Source organism: Podarcis pityusensis (genome assembly GCF_964106645.2).
Source record: "Podarcis pityusensis genome assembly, chromosome: 4".
NCBI lineage: Eukaryota > Metazoa > Chordata > Lepidosauria > Squamata > Lacertidae > Podarcis > Podarcis pityusensis.
Window position 1 is genome coordinate 38,090,016 of NC_138027.1, and position 14,645 is coordinate 38,104,660.

At 44.1% G+C, this 14,645-nt stretch overlaps 1 protein-coding gene across 2 annotated transcripts in view; it reads left to right on the plus strand.

Moving 5' to 3' along the window:
* Nucleotides 1-3,600: 3,600 nt before the first annotated feature.
* The window catches only part of CD96 (CD96 molecule), a 39,136-nt gene continuing 28,091 nt past the window's right edge, over nt 3,601-14,645 (plus strand). For both annotated transcript variants that reach the window (XM_081002731.1, XM_081002732.1), the window contains exons 1-2: nt 3,601-3,820; nt 8,344-8,748. In XM_081002731.1, coding sequence (XP_080858857.1) covers nt 3,760-3,820; nt 8,344-8,748 — 466 coding nt within the window. In that variant the 5' untranslated portion in view covers nt 3,601-3,759. The remainder of the gene's footprint in view (nt 3,821-8,343; nt 8,749-14,645) is intronic.

Genomic DNA, 14,645 nt, shown 5'->3' on the forward strand with positions numbered 1-14,645 from the left:
AGGCATTGCTCAAACATCCTCCAAAACTCAGTCCTAGAATGGAGCTCTTAGTATCAGAATTGTAGAGTTGGAAGGAACCCTCAGGCCAATCTAGTCCAACTCCCTGCAATGCAGGAATCTCAACTAAAGCATCCATGACAGATGTGTTAGAATTCCTGCTCCATGATTGCAGTCATGGGATTGTTGTCTATCACGTGACAGTATATGTTTTGACTCCACAGAGTGGGAAGTGATGAAGATAGGATGTTTGTGTTACTGTGTTCCGTGAAGTGGGACTATTGTCTTTTGTTCTTTTTCTCTTTGCTGTCTGATGCTAGAGAGAGAGGGAGCCATGTTTCAGTGCTCCGTGTGTGTTTATATGTAAATAAAGTAGATAAGCCAAAAAGCTGAGTTGCTGAGGTCTGTTACGCATCATGCACAAACTCTGCAGATCCCTAAGTGTGCCAGTGTTGGTTGGCATCAGTCGCTGTGATGTTCGGGTTGAAGAAAGCTTATGAAGCAACATGCCAGTTGGGCATGTATCTCTGCCAGGGTCCTACTCGAGTGTAGGCTGAACTCCTGACAAGATGGCCATCCAACCTCTGCTTTAAAACCTCCAAGGAAGGAGACTCCACAACGTTCCACTGTTGAACAGCTCTTACCGTCAGAAAGTTCTTCCTGATGTTTCCCTACATGATACTGAAGAGTTGCAGCAGCTTTGTGCTGCAACAACCTCTCCCTGCCCTGACTTTTCTATAGGCGAGATACTCAAATCTGTTCAGTGGGTTTGCTTCTTTTTCTCTCTAATGGCCCTCTTCTCCCCACTGAGCAATGTCAGTGCCCAATCTGCTGCATACATAGTCGATCAAACTGGCAAATTAAAGGAGGGGATACCTTGTATTAGACAAACCTTGCTTCCTGGTTTATGTTGCCTCATATGACCCATTGGCAGAAGGAATAACTCCATTCCACTGGCATTCTGAAGTTGGCATCTGCAAGAGTCAAGCAGAGAGAGATTTTTCAGAATCGTTTCATATATTGCATTGAAAGAAACAATGTCTTCTGCTGAGCAATCAGTTCTGCAAGATTGCTCTTTGAGGTATTATTGCCCAGACTGCAGGACCTGAAGGGACTGCAGTGTTAGGTTGTGTGTGTGTGTGTGTGTGTGTGTGTGTGTGTGTGTGTTTGTGTGTGTAAGCTAGCTATCTGGTTATCTTTTGCTGCACATTCATGCATATTGCAAAGGAGCATTTCGGGCATAAGGATACCACTGGCAAGCCAAGGCACGTTTTGAATCGGAGTCGTAACTCATGATCTCACATTCTTTTCCAATGCTATATTTTATCTCAAGTGTAAATAACTAGCGGTCCTGTCCACATCAGCTTGAACAGGATAAATTAAATCTCACCACCAAGCAGGAACCTCTTGTCTCATCTTCACTGACGTGCCCGTTCCCTGTGTTATGACAAGGGCCAGCAAACAGGGTCCAAGGAAAGCCAGTGCAGATGAATAATGGTTGTTAGCATACCTCTCTGAGGACAGGACCTAATGACCTAGGAACTACAGTGGAGTTCAGAGAGACCCTCTTGTGCACATGGCATATATCATACTGTGCTTGCGCTGTCGTCTCCAATTGTGATTAATAGTTATGGGATCAATAAAACTGCTACTGTGCAGTTTTTCTACTGTGTCACACAGATAGCTGTATATGCTGACCTCTTGCTCTTTTTTCTCCTCCTGCTGTTAAAGGAGAAGTAGGTGAGGGGAGAGAGAGGTAGAAGGCAACAAAGCAGAAAATGGAACAGTGTGCCTCCAAAAAAAGGGTGAAAGTGGAAGCAGTTATTTAAATCAGGTGAAAGTAGACTTCAGGCTTGTGGGGTCTACTGTGTTGTTGTCTCCTAGGTCCCTAAGATCTGCCAAGCAGAGTATATAAAGTACAGTGGTACCTCAGGTTACATACGCTTCAGGTTACAGACGCTTCAGGTTATAGACTCCGCTAACCCAGAAATAGTACCTCGGGTTAAGTACTTTGCTTCAGGATGAGAACAGAAATCGTGCTCCTGTGACACGGGAGCAGCAGGAGGCCCCATTAGCTAAAATGGTGCTTCAGGTTAAGAACTGTTTCAGGTTAAGAACATACCTCTGGAACGAAGTAAGTACTTAACCCGAGGTACCACTGTACATATAAGGTGTTATCATTTAAGGGTGAATAATTTTCAGCACAAGAAATTGTTTTGAGTACCGAAACTTAACTGAGGCCCATCCTTGGTTCCTTTCAAATTATGAAAAAGCCATTTGCTAATAATCTTTATCACAACCCTCTTGTTTTTCAAATATCATCTATACTACAGTAATGCCATCAGCAGTTGCAAACACGCACACACCTTTTCCCCTCCAGCAAAGGATGTGAGCTTTAGGTGAGCATCTCTCATCAATGGCACCAGGTTCAGGTGAATCACCCTTGGTCATCCTGATGGATGACATTTACAAAGAGAGGGACAAGGGGAATGTGACTTTGGTCCTGCTTCTTGATCTCTTTATGGCTTTTGGTGTCACTGACCATGGTACCCTGTGGTCTGGCTCTGTGGGATGGGAACTGGGGGCACTGTGTTACAATGGTTCTGGTCCCACTACAGCACTCCTGTTCAGTACAGATTGGGCGGTGGGTGTGCGATACTGGCATCCAGTAAAATATGGGTGTACTTAAGGGTGTGTATTCAATGTAGGAAAGGCTGAATTGCTGCAAACATGGGCCAAATAGGAAGTGCAAATGGACCTTTGTGTATTGTGGATTGTTGAGCGGCTATTTATTTAGACCTTTGGCAGTCACAATAGTGCCCACAGGTACTATGACGGCAACTCCTGCTATAATATAAAAGGGGAAAGAACAAGCATTTGCTCTAACACCACATGAGATACACATATATCACTAATGGCTTCATGTTCTCCCAGGGAACCGGAAGGTGTTATTGGTTTGTTTTGTTCTTGTTTGTAATATGTATTTTGTGTTTTTATCTAGTAGTAGAAGAAGAAGAGTTTGGATTTGATATCCTGCTTTATCACTACCCTAAGGAGTCTCAAAGTGGCTAACAATCTCCTTTCCCTTCCTCCCCCACAACAAACACTCTGTGAGGTGAGTGAGGCTGAGAGACGTCAGGGAAGTGTGACTGGCCCAAGGTCACCCAACAGCTGCATGTGGAGGAGCAGAGACGCGAACCCGGTTCACCAGATTACGAGTCTACCGTTTTTAACCACTACACCACACTGGCTCTCATCTAGCATTTTTATGCTATGAACCACCCTGAGATCTTCAGGTGAAGGGCGCTATACAAATTAAGTCAACAACAACAACAACAACAATTAATAATAATAATAATGTTGTCCATTGTCAGGTCAAACTGTTTTATTTAGAGCTGAAAACTCCGCCTAAATGTGACCAAAAATATTTTGGAAATAGGGGCAAGTTTTCTTATCATGCACTGTTTCATTTTCTCCTCCTCCTCCTCCTCTTCCTCCTCCTTCTTCCTGGCAAACTGCATATGAACATACGTTTATTCAAATAGAAAAACCCTAAACACAGTGGTTTCCTGTAAGCATCTATTTCCTCTCAGAGATGTGAGAAAGAAAGCATGAAAAGCAGAACTCATCATGCAAATAGGAGAAAAGTCCTTCTGTTGTATATCTAACCACGGACAGAACATTTTATCTTCTTTGAGAGACATCTGAATGTGTTGTCACTCTTTCTTTAAAAATAATTTTCCTTAGCAACGTGAGGTAAAGATGGAGAGGAGATGGCAGTTTCAGGTGCATTATTTGTTCATCCTCACACACTTGATCAATGGTAAGTTCATTTTCTTTAAAGAAACCTCTTCCTGTTAGGTTGATAAATCTGTTGCATGCCTGAGCTGAGGGTGAGAACCCAAGGCGATGTGGTGGTGTCTCCTTCAAGCTTTATATCCAGGGTCGTATTTCTTGGGGACTTCCAAAAAGTCACTTTTGGATATGAAGTACTGCATTAGGCTGACATTGTAGAGCAATTATTTTGCTTCTTACCATAACTGTATTTTCAAGGGGAGTTTGCTAATAACGATGCGGTTAAAATATTCTTACCATTTATTAATAAGAATTCAATAATAAGCTGTAATTTCATTTCTGAAGGAAAGTGCTAGGTGGTCTGATTTTCTCTGGTTTTTGGAACCTCTGTCAATGTGGACTTTGCACTAAAGAGGGAGATGGGAAATGGGAAGAATCTTGCAGATGATATTGGATTCTAGCTCCCATAAGCCACAGCCATCACGGCCACTGGTCAGTGATATAAGCCCAACAACATTTAGAGGGCCGCAGGTTCCACACTCTGTTGCAACATTTCAGAAGTAAGGGTGTTAGTTGTATAGCCTTGATCACGAATTGTAGTGATCTTATGCAGCCTTTCCTTCACATGGGGCTTAAGAGAATATCCATGGGCAGATTTTGGCAATATGGTGTCCTGAGTGAGAACAAAATTTGGTGCACCCTACCAAATATTTCTTATTTTCACAATAATTCCTTTTAGTACAGTTTCTTTCTAATGGATCTTCTCAGTGGGTACCTGTATAAATATAGATATTATTATTATTATTATTATTATTATTATTATTTTGCATCTATTCAGCTTGGTGCCTTAAGTCTGCTGCTGGAATATCCTGGTAGGACAGGGGTCGCCAACCTTTTTGGAGCCTACGGGCATGTTTGCAGACAGGAGAAGCTGTATGCAGTATTGCCTACAATATACATTTTTTAAAAGCAATTTTCCTCCCTAATATAATAAATAATAATAATAATAATAATAATAATAATAATAATAATAATAAATTTTATTTATATCCCGCCCTCCCCAGCCGAAGCCGGGCTCAGGGCGGCTAACAACAATAAAACAGTACAAAAGTACAGCACAAACAACACTCTAAAATCATTCATTATAAAATTAATTCAAATCAAGCCACTGGCAACCATTGGGCCAGAGCTCCAAGAAGATTGCCGAGGGAGGGCGTCAGGCTGTGTCCTGGCCAAAGGCCTGGTGGAACAGCTCTGTCTTGCAGGCTCTGTGGAAAGATGTCAAGTCCCGCAGGGCCCTAGTCTCTTGTGACAGAGTGTTCCACCAGATCGGAGCCACAGCCGAAAAAGCCCTGGCTCTAGCTGAGGCCAGCCTAACTTCTCTGTGGCCTGGGACCTTCAGGATGTTTTTATTTGAAGACCATAAGTTTCTCTGTGGGGCATACCAGGAGAGGCGGTCCCGTAGGTATGAGGGTCCTAGGCCGTATAGGGCTTTAAAGGTTAAAACCAGCACCTTAAACCTGATCCTGTACTCCACCGGGAGCCAGTGCAGCTGGTATAGCACCGGGTGAATGTGATCTCACAGCGAAGACCCCGTAAGGAGTCTTGCTGCAGCATTCTGCACCCGCTGGAGTTTCTGGGTCAGTCTCAAGGGCAGCCCCACGTAGAGCGAGTTACAATAATCCAGTCTGGAGGTGACCGTCGCGTGGATCACAGTGGCTAGGTCAGGGCGAGAGAGGTAAGGAGCCAACTGCTTAGCTTGGCGGAGATGGAAAAATGCCACCTTTGTTATAGCTGCAATCTGCGCCTCCATGGAAAGGGAGGTGTCGAAGATTACACCCAAACTCTTAACGGACGGTGCTGGCACTAATTGTGCCCCCGCAAGAGATGGGAGTTGCCCCCCCCCCAAACCCATATCATCCCGTCCCAGCCACAGGACCTCTGTCTTCGAAGGATTTAGCTTCAACCGGCTCCCACGTAACCATCCAGCCACAGCTTCCAAACATCTGGTCAGTGTGTCTGGGGCCGAGTCAGGATGGCCATCCATCAACAGATAGAGTTGGGTGTCATCGGCATACTGATGGCAACCCAACCCAAAACTCCGGACAAGCTGGGCGAGGGGGCGCATAAAGATGTTGAAAAGCATAAAGATGTTGAAAAGCATCGGGGAGAGTATCGCACCCTGAGGTACTCCACACACCAAGGAGTGGCGCGATGGCAATTCCCCCCCAAGCGCCACCCTCTGTCCCCGACCAGAGAGAAACATTTTGCATTTTGTATGGTTTTTTTGTTGTTGTTGTTGTTGTTGTTTGGTAATGCATTTTATGTGGACTTCAGCCTAGAGTATGCTACACATTGATTGACTGAAGAACCACAGTGCTGAATTTAGAGAAATGTGAATTTAATAAAATGGCTGCTTTGCTTTGTGTAAGGCTTCAGAAATGGCAAATTGTGCAGGTTTGCCTTTAAAAGTGAATGGAATCAAGTTCCTCCCCTATCCCTACCGCTATGGTAGGATGTGCCAAAAACCAATATAAGCAAAACGGCTGTGGTGCTACCATAGTTCTATCTACTGGTTCTCCCTAAGTGCTCCTGTGCTGGTTCAGCAAGTCTCATGGATAGACTTGATCCTATCAGATAGGGCAAGCAGCTGAATCTCTCTGGATAGGATTATAAGCCTAAATGCAGACCAGACAGTCAAACTAGAGTCAGCCCATGCTTAACAACTTTGGCCTGATAATAGACCCCTCATGACAACTTGAAAGATACAGATACTCAAGAGTTGCAGCACGTTCTGAGATAAAAGGACTATTAATAAAAGTTAAGTATTAAAATATTTATTCCTAATTCCCTGTTGATGTTGCACTTTGATCTTCATGCATGCTCTTAAGCATAATTCTCAGGAAGAATTTCCTGTGTAGAATTCTCTCAAAAGTGAAGCAGCTTCCTGAATGCAAGATGCTGAATTGAGATCCCTGGGCTGTTTATACTGTTCTTTGTTCCTCGTTAGAAAAATATATACTCTTGCTCTTTATTCTAAAAAGTCTCTTAAGGCGTACTCACACAGCGTTTAAAGGCCAGGATACCATGATTGTAGGTCCTAGATAAAGCTCTTCACTTGACTCCTGCACCATCTCATAAAAATCCATGCAATCTAGCATTCTCTTCTCACACGGGAATATGCTCCCAACACTTTCTGTCCCAAATCGGGGACACTCCCTCAACCCCCCGTCCCTCACCAGCCCAGGCTACCTTGGCCCACCACCATTTGCAAGCATGCCCAGGACACCTTGGCCTGCTGCCGCACCCTCCTCCCCACCTCCACCCGCCCAGGCCTGCCCCCCACCACCTTAGCTTTGGTGGCTCACTATCGCTGCAAGGCCAAAGTCAAGGTAGCTTTTGCAAGGCCACCTCCTCCCCAATCCTGGTTGCTGTGATCCGAGATGTCCTGGTTAAAATGGGACGGTTGTGGGGTATGCAGTGGCCAACTAGATTCTTAAAGAAAGCCTGTAAACAGGACATGAGTGCAACAGAGCTTCATCCCACTTGTGATTTCAAGTAACTAGTATTCAGAGACATGCTCTTCCAACTCTGCTATTCTATGGTTTTATGCTACCTCCAGCAGTGGAGGCAAGTGGCCACTGGCAGCCTTGTTCTCCATGGATTTGTGCAATTGACGCGGGTGGCATCAGAGCCTAGGACTTGCCGATCAGAAGGTTGGCGGTTTGAATCCCCGCGACGGGGTGAGCTCCCATTGCTCGGTCCCTGCTCCTGCCAACCTAGCAGTTTGAAAGCACACCAAAGTGCAAGTAGATAAATAGGTACCGCTCCGGCGGGAAGGTAAACGGCGTTTCCATGCGCTGCTCTGGTTCGCCAGAAGCGGCTTAGTCATGCTGGCCACATGACCCGGAAGCTGTATGCCGGCTCCCTCGGCCAATAAAGCGAGATGAGCACCGCAACCCGAGTCGGTCACGATTGGACCTAATGGTCAGGGGTCCCTTTACCTTTACCTTATGTGCACATAAGAAGGGGTCCCCAGATCTCTTGGCATTCTGAGGTGTGATAGCAGGCAAAAAGACTCTTCCAGCATTGAAGCCATGAAGGGGCAACACAGGTAGAAAAGGGCTGTGGGGGCCAATCTTTTAACCTTTTTTCTCTAGGCCATTTCAGAATAAAAATTTGCTCGTGCCATTCCAATTTTTTTATTGATAACAAATACAATGGAAAACAAAAAGAGACAACTCCTAGCAGTGCTAGATTTATATCATAGAACACAGCTAATTTATAATATGTTTGTGGGATATCCAGAAGGTATAAAATAATGCAGCTATGTAATAACATGAATCATTCCCAAATATAATATTGATTGCCCTTGAATCTCACGCCACACCCTTTGAGAACCACTGTTTTTGTGCCGCTATCTTCATCACATCACTCATGCCAGTTTCCCCATATTCTACTGCCAGGTGTGCAGTGGTAGCCTAGGAATTATAAACATGAGGATATAGAGCATGTGAAAATGACACTGTGTGCCTTTGTGTTCTCTTGCAGCCCAGTCTAACATCATCCTTCAGGACGGGAAAACTGTCTATGGTTTGCCTGGCAGCAATGTGACTCTGTCATGTAGCATCCCAAAGAAAAAGGATATCTATGTAACACAAACGCAGTGGACAAAGATTCAGGATGGTCGGCCGAGAAAGATAGCTGTGTACCACCCTACCTATGGCACACGATACCATGAAAAGGCTTACAACTACTCTGTAAGTTTCAGAAAGGATGTCCACAATTGCCTGGGCGGCCACACTGATATTACAGCCAGCAACATAGAATGTAGTCAATGGATTCTTCAGCTGAAGAACGTGAATCTGGAAATGTCTGGCTTGTATGAATGCAACTTTGCTACATATCCAACTGGAACAAGCTGCTCTGAAATCAATCTTGTTGTTAAGAAGAGTGGTAAGCAGTAATTGACACATTAAGATTTGTTTTTAATGAGGGGCATTATAATCTTTTAAACGGTATCTCTTTCGCAGTGACTCCAGATAATGCATTTGCATTGCTGCTCGAATGACTGCATTCCTGTTGCAAGTAATGTGCTTCGGTTTACATTTTAGAAGAACTTCAAATGCTTCCATTCAGGGCAGAAACAGTAAAACAGCGAGTTTTTTAAAAATTCTACTCTAACTTATTCTCCAAGGAAAGTCAAAGCGGCCAACAGATTAAATAATTGCACTTGTGTAAAACCAATAATGTTTATTTTACCAATGCAATAAAACTCAAATTGACAAATCCAGCAGTCATCAACATAAATGCAAGCTGAGCCAGCCCAAAAGTTATTTCATCAGCAAAATGTTTTACTAAAAAGCCACATCTCTGCCTGGTGCCCACAAAGAAGTTACCTGTCACACCATGCTTGGGTGGGCAGCCCAGCAGCAACAGCCCTTATCCAAGTTGACACCTGCCTTTCCTCACATGGCTGTGAGATCCGGAGCAGGAGCTCAGATGGCAATCAGAATTTGATTGAGCACCTGTGTTAGGGAATCATACTCCATGAAAGCTGAGATGAAGAGTGAAAGGAATATAGAATACTTCAGATGCTGGAAAGGTTGCCATAATGTGAATTTACCATTCTCCTGAAATATTGGGTTGCCCACACACCCGCTTGTGCCATGTCTAGAAAGCACCACTTCTCCCATGAAAACCTGCTCTTTAGCACTGAATCAGAGCAAATGTCAATCTGCAGAAAACCCAATTGATGTTTGCTCTGATTCAGCGGTAAAGATTGGGTTTCCCCAGGGGCAAGTGGCAGTCTGCATGAGCCCTTAGTCCCACTTCTCATTGATTAGATAAGTCTATGTCTGGTGATGGTTTCTATAACAAAATGCTCTCCATTGAGGAGAGGAGTGACATCCTTGCATATGGAAAACTAATATGTCAGGGACTAGGACAAAGTTGATACCTCTCCTTGATATGTAGTTCAATATGTGGAAGATTATTATTTTTCGGTGGAAAGAAACTTCCTGGAGTATGTCTATATGAGTCTAGGGAGGTTACGAGCATTTGAATAAGGATGCTTGCCAAAGATTGGAGGCAGGATCATAGCAAGCAAGGATTTACTGTACAAGCTCCCTTCTTGCAGATTGTCCTGCTGCAGGCATGCATGGAAAACAAGGGACAGGACTTGTTTGTTCAGATAATCACAGAATCATAGAATAATAGACTTGGAAGGGAGCCTGAAGGTCACTGAGTATTGGAGGCAGGACTAACTGGACTGATAAATGCAGTTTTGATTGTGACAGGCACACTGATCATACATAATTCAGGGTTTTTATCTGCCATTTACAACTTGATAGATAAGAAAAAATCCAAGACCATAAAGATGATCTGGTCAAATGGATAGAGCATCTAGTGGAATGGATGGATTGCTTGAGATAGATTTTTGTTTGCTCCTGATGCTGCTCTTTCAAGCTTTGCTCTTCACTTCTTACATAAGTGTGACCACCCACCCCAGCATTATCACTAACTACTGGACAAAAGTCAGACAGTCTGTTTATTTTATTCTTCCTCTCTTCCATATAAGTTTATTTTATTCTTCCTCTCTTCCTCTTCCTTGCTGTCTGCTGCATTGCCTGGTTGAGAGTACAAAATAATAGCTAGCAAGAAAACAAACAAACCCCAACATCCTGCAAAATTTGTCTTTTCACCCAACTGGGTTAGAAGATTCTCAGAAACAGAGTTGGAGGATGAAGGATATTAGTCATTAAGAAAACATAACTTCACTTCAAAGTAAAACAAACCCATCTGGAGGGAACAAAACCCAACCCAAGTCACTGGGGGAAGGATAACTGGCAGACGTGGAGGACCAAAGTGGAGGCAATGAGTGTTACTGCAGAACTGGATCAAAGGAAGGATGACACAATAAGACTGTTGACGCAGCATTGTGAGAATGCAGAGAGCAGCTCTGGGAGCTGCAAAATATTCAGCTACTTAACCAACCTCTTCCTGACCTTAATTTAAACCACCTGGTCTGCATTTTTTTGCATTCACCCGCTTGGGGTGTTTACTGGTTGACAAGATAATAGGCCCGCTCTTTGTCTAGCAAACACTGTCTTTGGCTATGATGCTAAACACCACAATTCAGCACTGCGGGAACAAGGCTGGGTGAGCAACAGACATAAAACCAAACCACGGTCCATTGAAACAGGAAGCAAATGCTTCTCGTCTCCTTGCAACCATGCTAGAAGAAGAGAGGATATGAAGCGGGGTGGTGGGGGTGGGGGTGATGCAAAACTGAGGCTCATCCAAACTCATTTGAATAGAATCATAGAATTCTAGAGTTGGAAAGCACCTAAGGGTCATCTAGTCCAACCCCATAGGTAAAGGGACTCATGACCATTAGGTCCAGTCGTGACCGACTCTGGGGTTGCAGCACTCATCTCGCTTTATTGGCCGAGGGAGCCGGCATACAGCTTCCGGGTCACTTTTTTTTTTTTAAGTATAATTTTTTATTAACCGACCAATCACATCAAATCAAACCAAATTACATAAATTCCAAATTACACAGCCAAATTTTAAATCTTGGTTGGGGGTACACATATTTCAAGTTCCAAAGTTCCAATCAACTTCTTGCTTCTTACTGCTGTTTTAATGTCCACAAATCTAACCTTATGATGTTCACAGTACTATCCAGTCCTTATTGCTTTTCCACATCTCTTGTTGTTATTTTCATATATTTTTCCTTTCTCTTTGTGACCTCTGATAGTCTCCACAAGCTGGTTAGAACATTTTGTAATCCTGCGTGGATATTTTTTTTTTTATTCAGTAGCCATATCCAGACGTTTTCCATATAACATCACTTCCATACATCAAAACAGTCTTAGCGTCATTAATCTTCACCAATCTGCCTCCTTTCTCAAAACCTCTGAGGAGATTCACCAGGAATGCAGTCTGAAAACAAGTCCGTTCTTCCTCCCGGCTATAAATCCTTTGGCAAGATGGCGACTCCGAATTAATTGCTGCGCCATTCCAAAAGCTCTTATTGCTTCTCGATCTCCATAATGCATACTTTTGGTTAAAGTTTATCTCCACACAGACCTTAATCATCCTGCTTGGGTCAGTTCAACCGACGATTCTAATGAGGAGGGGTTCTTGTAACTCACATAGAAGGAAAGTAAAAAAGGTTCCCCCCCCCCATTCAGTCCCGTTGTCAACATACCCAGCCTTTGGTGTATCTTCATCGTAAAATATTCCTGTTTCTCCAACCCATCGTCTTCTTTTGCAGAGGTCACTTAAATTAGCAGACTTCACTCCCCTTCTTCACTTGAAATATGTGCATTTGCTTCTTTTGTAATTAATTATTCCAAATTGCTGCAGCTAGTGCGCGATCAGAGACAGTGTGCAGGAGAGCTGAGGTCCACACGGGGGCATTCTGCCTAGGGCCCTCACCCCCTTCTTTCAAATTAGGGGGTGATTTATGGGCACAGCAGGCAAGGGCAGTGTTCCCCATTTCCTTGGGGCAACAAGGGAGGCTGCCTACTCCCATAACAGCCTCTTAATTACCCTGTGTGGGTCGGAGAGATGGTATTGTCGGCCATCTTCCAATGCGCCCCCTAGTGGCCCCCCAGCTTCCGGGCCATGTGGCCAGCATGACTAAGCCACTTCTGGCGAACCAGAGCAGCGCACGGAAATGCCGTTTACCTTCCCGCCGGAGCGGCACCTACTTATCTACTTGCATTTTGATGTGCTTTCGAACTACTAGGTTGGCAGGAGCAGGGACCGAGCAACGGGAGCTCACCCAGTGCGGGGATTCGAACCTCCGACCTTCTGATCGGCAAGTCCTAGGCTCTGTGGTTTAACCCACAGCGCCTGTCCAACCCCATAGTATGGTTTAAACAAGACCACTGTGTGGCAATTCTGTACTGCAGGGACAGGGAAACTGTGGCCATGCGTATGTTGGACTGCAACATCCATTGTTTCTGACCAGTGGCTGTGCTTCCTAGGTCTGATGGGAGCTAGAGTCTAACAATTGTAGAGTCGGGGTCCCTTCCAACTCAACAATTCTATGGTTCTAGGATTCTAACATTTGGAGGACCACAAGTTCTTCCCCCTCCTGTGTTACATTCTGTCCAGTGCTCGTCAGTACAAAGCCTACATTCACAGAGGAGCCAAAAATTAATTACAAGCAGGCCGTTCTCTTTGCCACAGGATTCTCTTTACCAATGTCCTTGCTATAACAGAATGACTGCATTGCAACCCATTGCATCCTAATTGTATAAATAGACTTTCTACTGGGGAGTTTGAGTGAAGTAAGGCATGCCAACAATGTGAGGGAGAGTAATGCCTGCCTTATTAAGTCTCAGGAAATGCATCCCTTTGTTGGCTCTGCTCTACAGCATTGCAATTCTGAGCATGTTTGATGTTATCCCAAATCCTCTGATGATTTGGTGTACCAGTGGCTTATGATATCTGGAGTGTTTTAATAGCCTCAGTATCCATGTGCTGGAATGCCCAGTGCTTGGCATCTGGGCTTGAGATGGGGTGCTCTGAGGACAGCTTCATCAACTCGTACAATCTGAGTTTGCCCATAGAGCATCGCCATTGATGGAAAATTGCCTTGGACCCCAATCTAAGTGAATTGAAAGGAGTTCACAGAATGAAAGTTTCCAGTCAGCTCTTCCCACTACCTGCCGTCTGCAACCCTAAGAAAGTCTCTATGGAGGAACATAGATAGTTTTCTTCTACTGAGTCAATAATTGCTCCATCTAGCTTAGTACTGTCTGCGGTCACTTGCAGCAGGTCCTCAGACATGGGATATTTACCTAGACATACCAGGAGATATTGGGAGTGAACCCTTTGACCAAGCAGATGTTCTGCCACCAATCTATAGCCTTCCCTAGAGGGGGAGTTGCTCCTGAAAAATGTGGGACATGGCTCAGGGGGCTGCTCAGGGGAGGAAAGAGAAGACAGCAAAATTTCCTTCTGGCGACTTCCTTAAATTATCTTGGTTTAGGATCCAAGCCCAATTTGTGGCAAATCCTTTCTCAGCAGTCATCTGTGCCTTACCTCACCTTGTTCAGAAAGCCTCTCTGACCCTCTAGAGCAGCCTTGCTCAGCCTTTGTTAATTGTTTAATTGCACACTGAGATGGAGAATGCCTGTATGTGTGTTTCTAAGGCTTTAACATTGGAAAATTTCATTGGAATATACTAAGCTAGAAAGAGCTCTCTAAGCTTCTAGCTGGGTTGATAATTAATTGTTGATGTTCTCTGTTGGCCTTCACATGAGTGTAACCTTAGATCATGTGTTCAAGGTATTCACTTGCAAATCTTCATTTTGAAAGGTAGCTGCCTTTGCCTTTTGGCACAGTGAGAAAAGGATATGATAAGTTGCCTCTCCAGGAGTTGCATAACCTTAGGCTGGATGCAGACTAATGCAGGATATGAAAGAAACAGAGCTTTGATCTTTGATTTAATCACAATTATGTTATATATTTAAGAAGAAGAACCTATGCTTGAATATGTATATGCTTTATACAAATTTCTTCATGCTGTGCAATATTAATATCTGCAACAAACCTTGGGTCCCCAGATGTTGTCGGAATACAACTCTCATCATCCCTGGCCTGCTAGCTAGAGAAGATGGGAGTTGTAGTCCAACAACATCTGGGGACCCAAGATTGAGAAAGGATGCAGGTGGCTGCATAGGAAGAAATGGGAAGAAAATGTCTTAAGTTATTTTAATAGTCAAGCCTCTGTGAATTGTCCTTCAGATTTTGGCGAAATAGAAACTGTACTCAGTGGGGAGTTGAAACCAAAGCCATAACTGAGCTATTGCTAGGCTGTTGAATGGATCCTA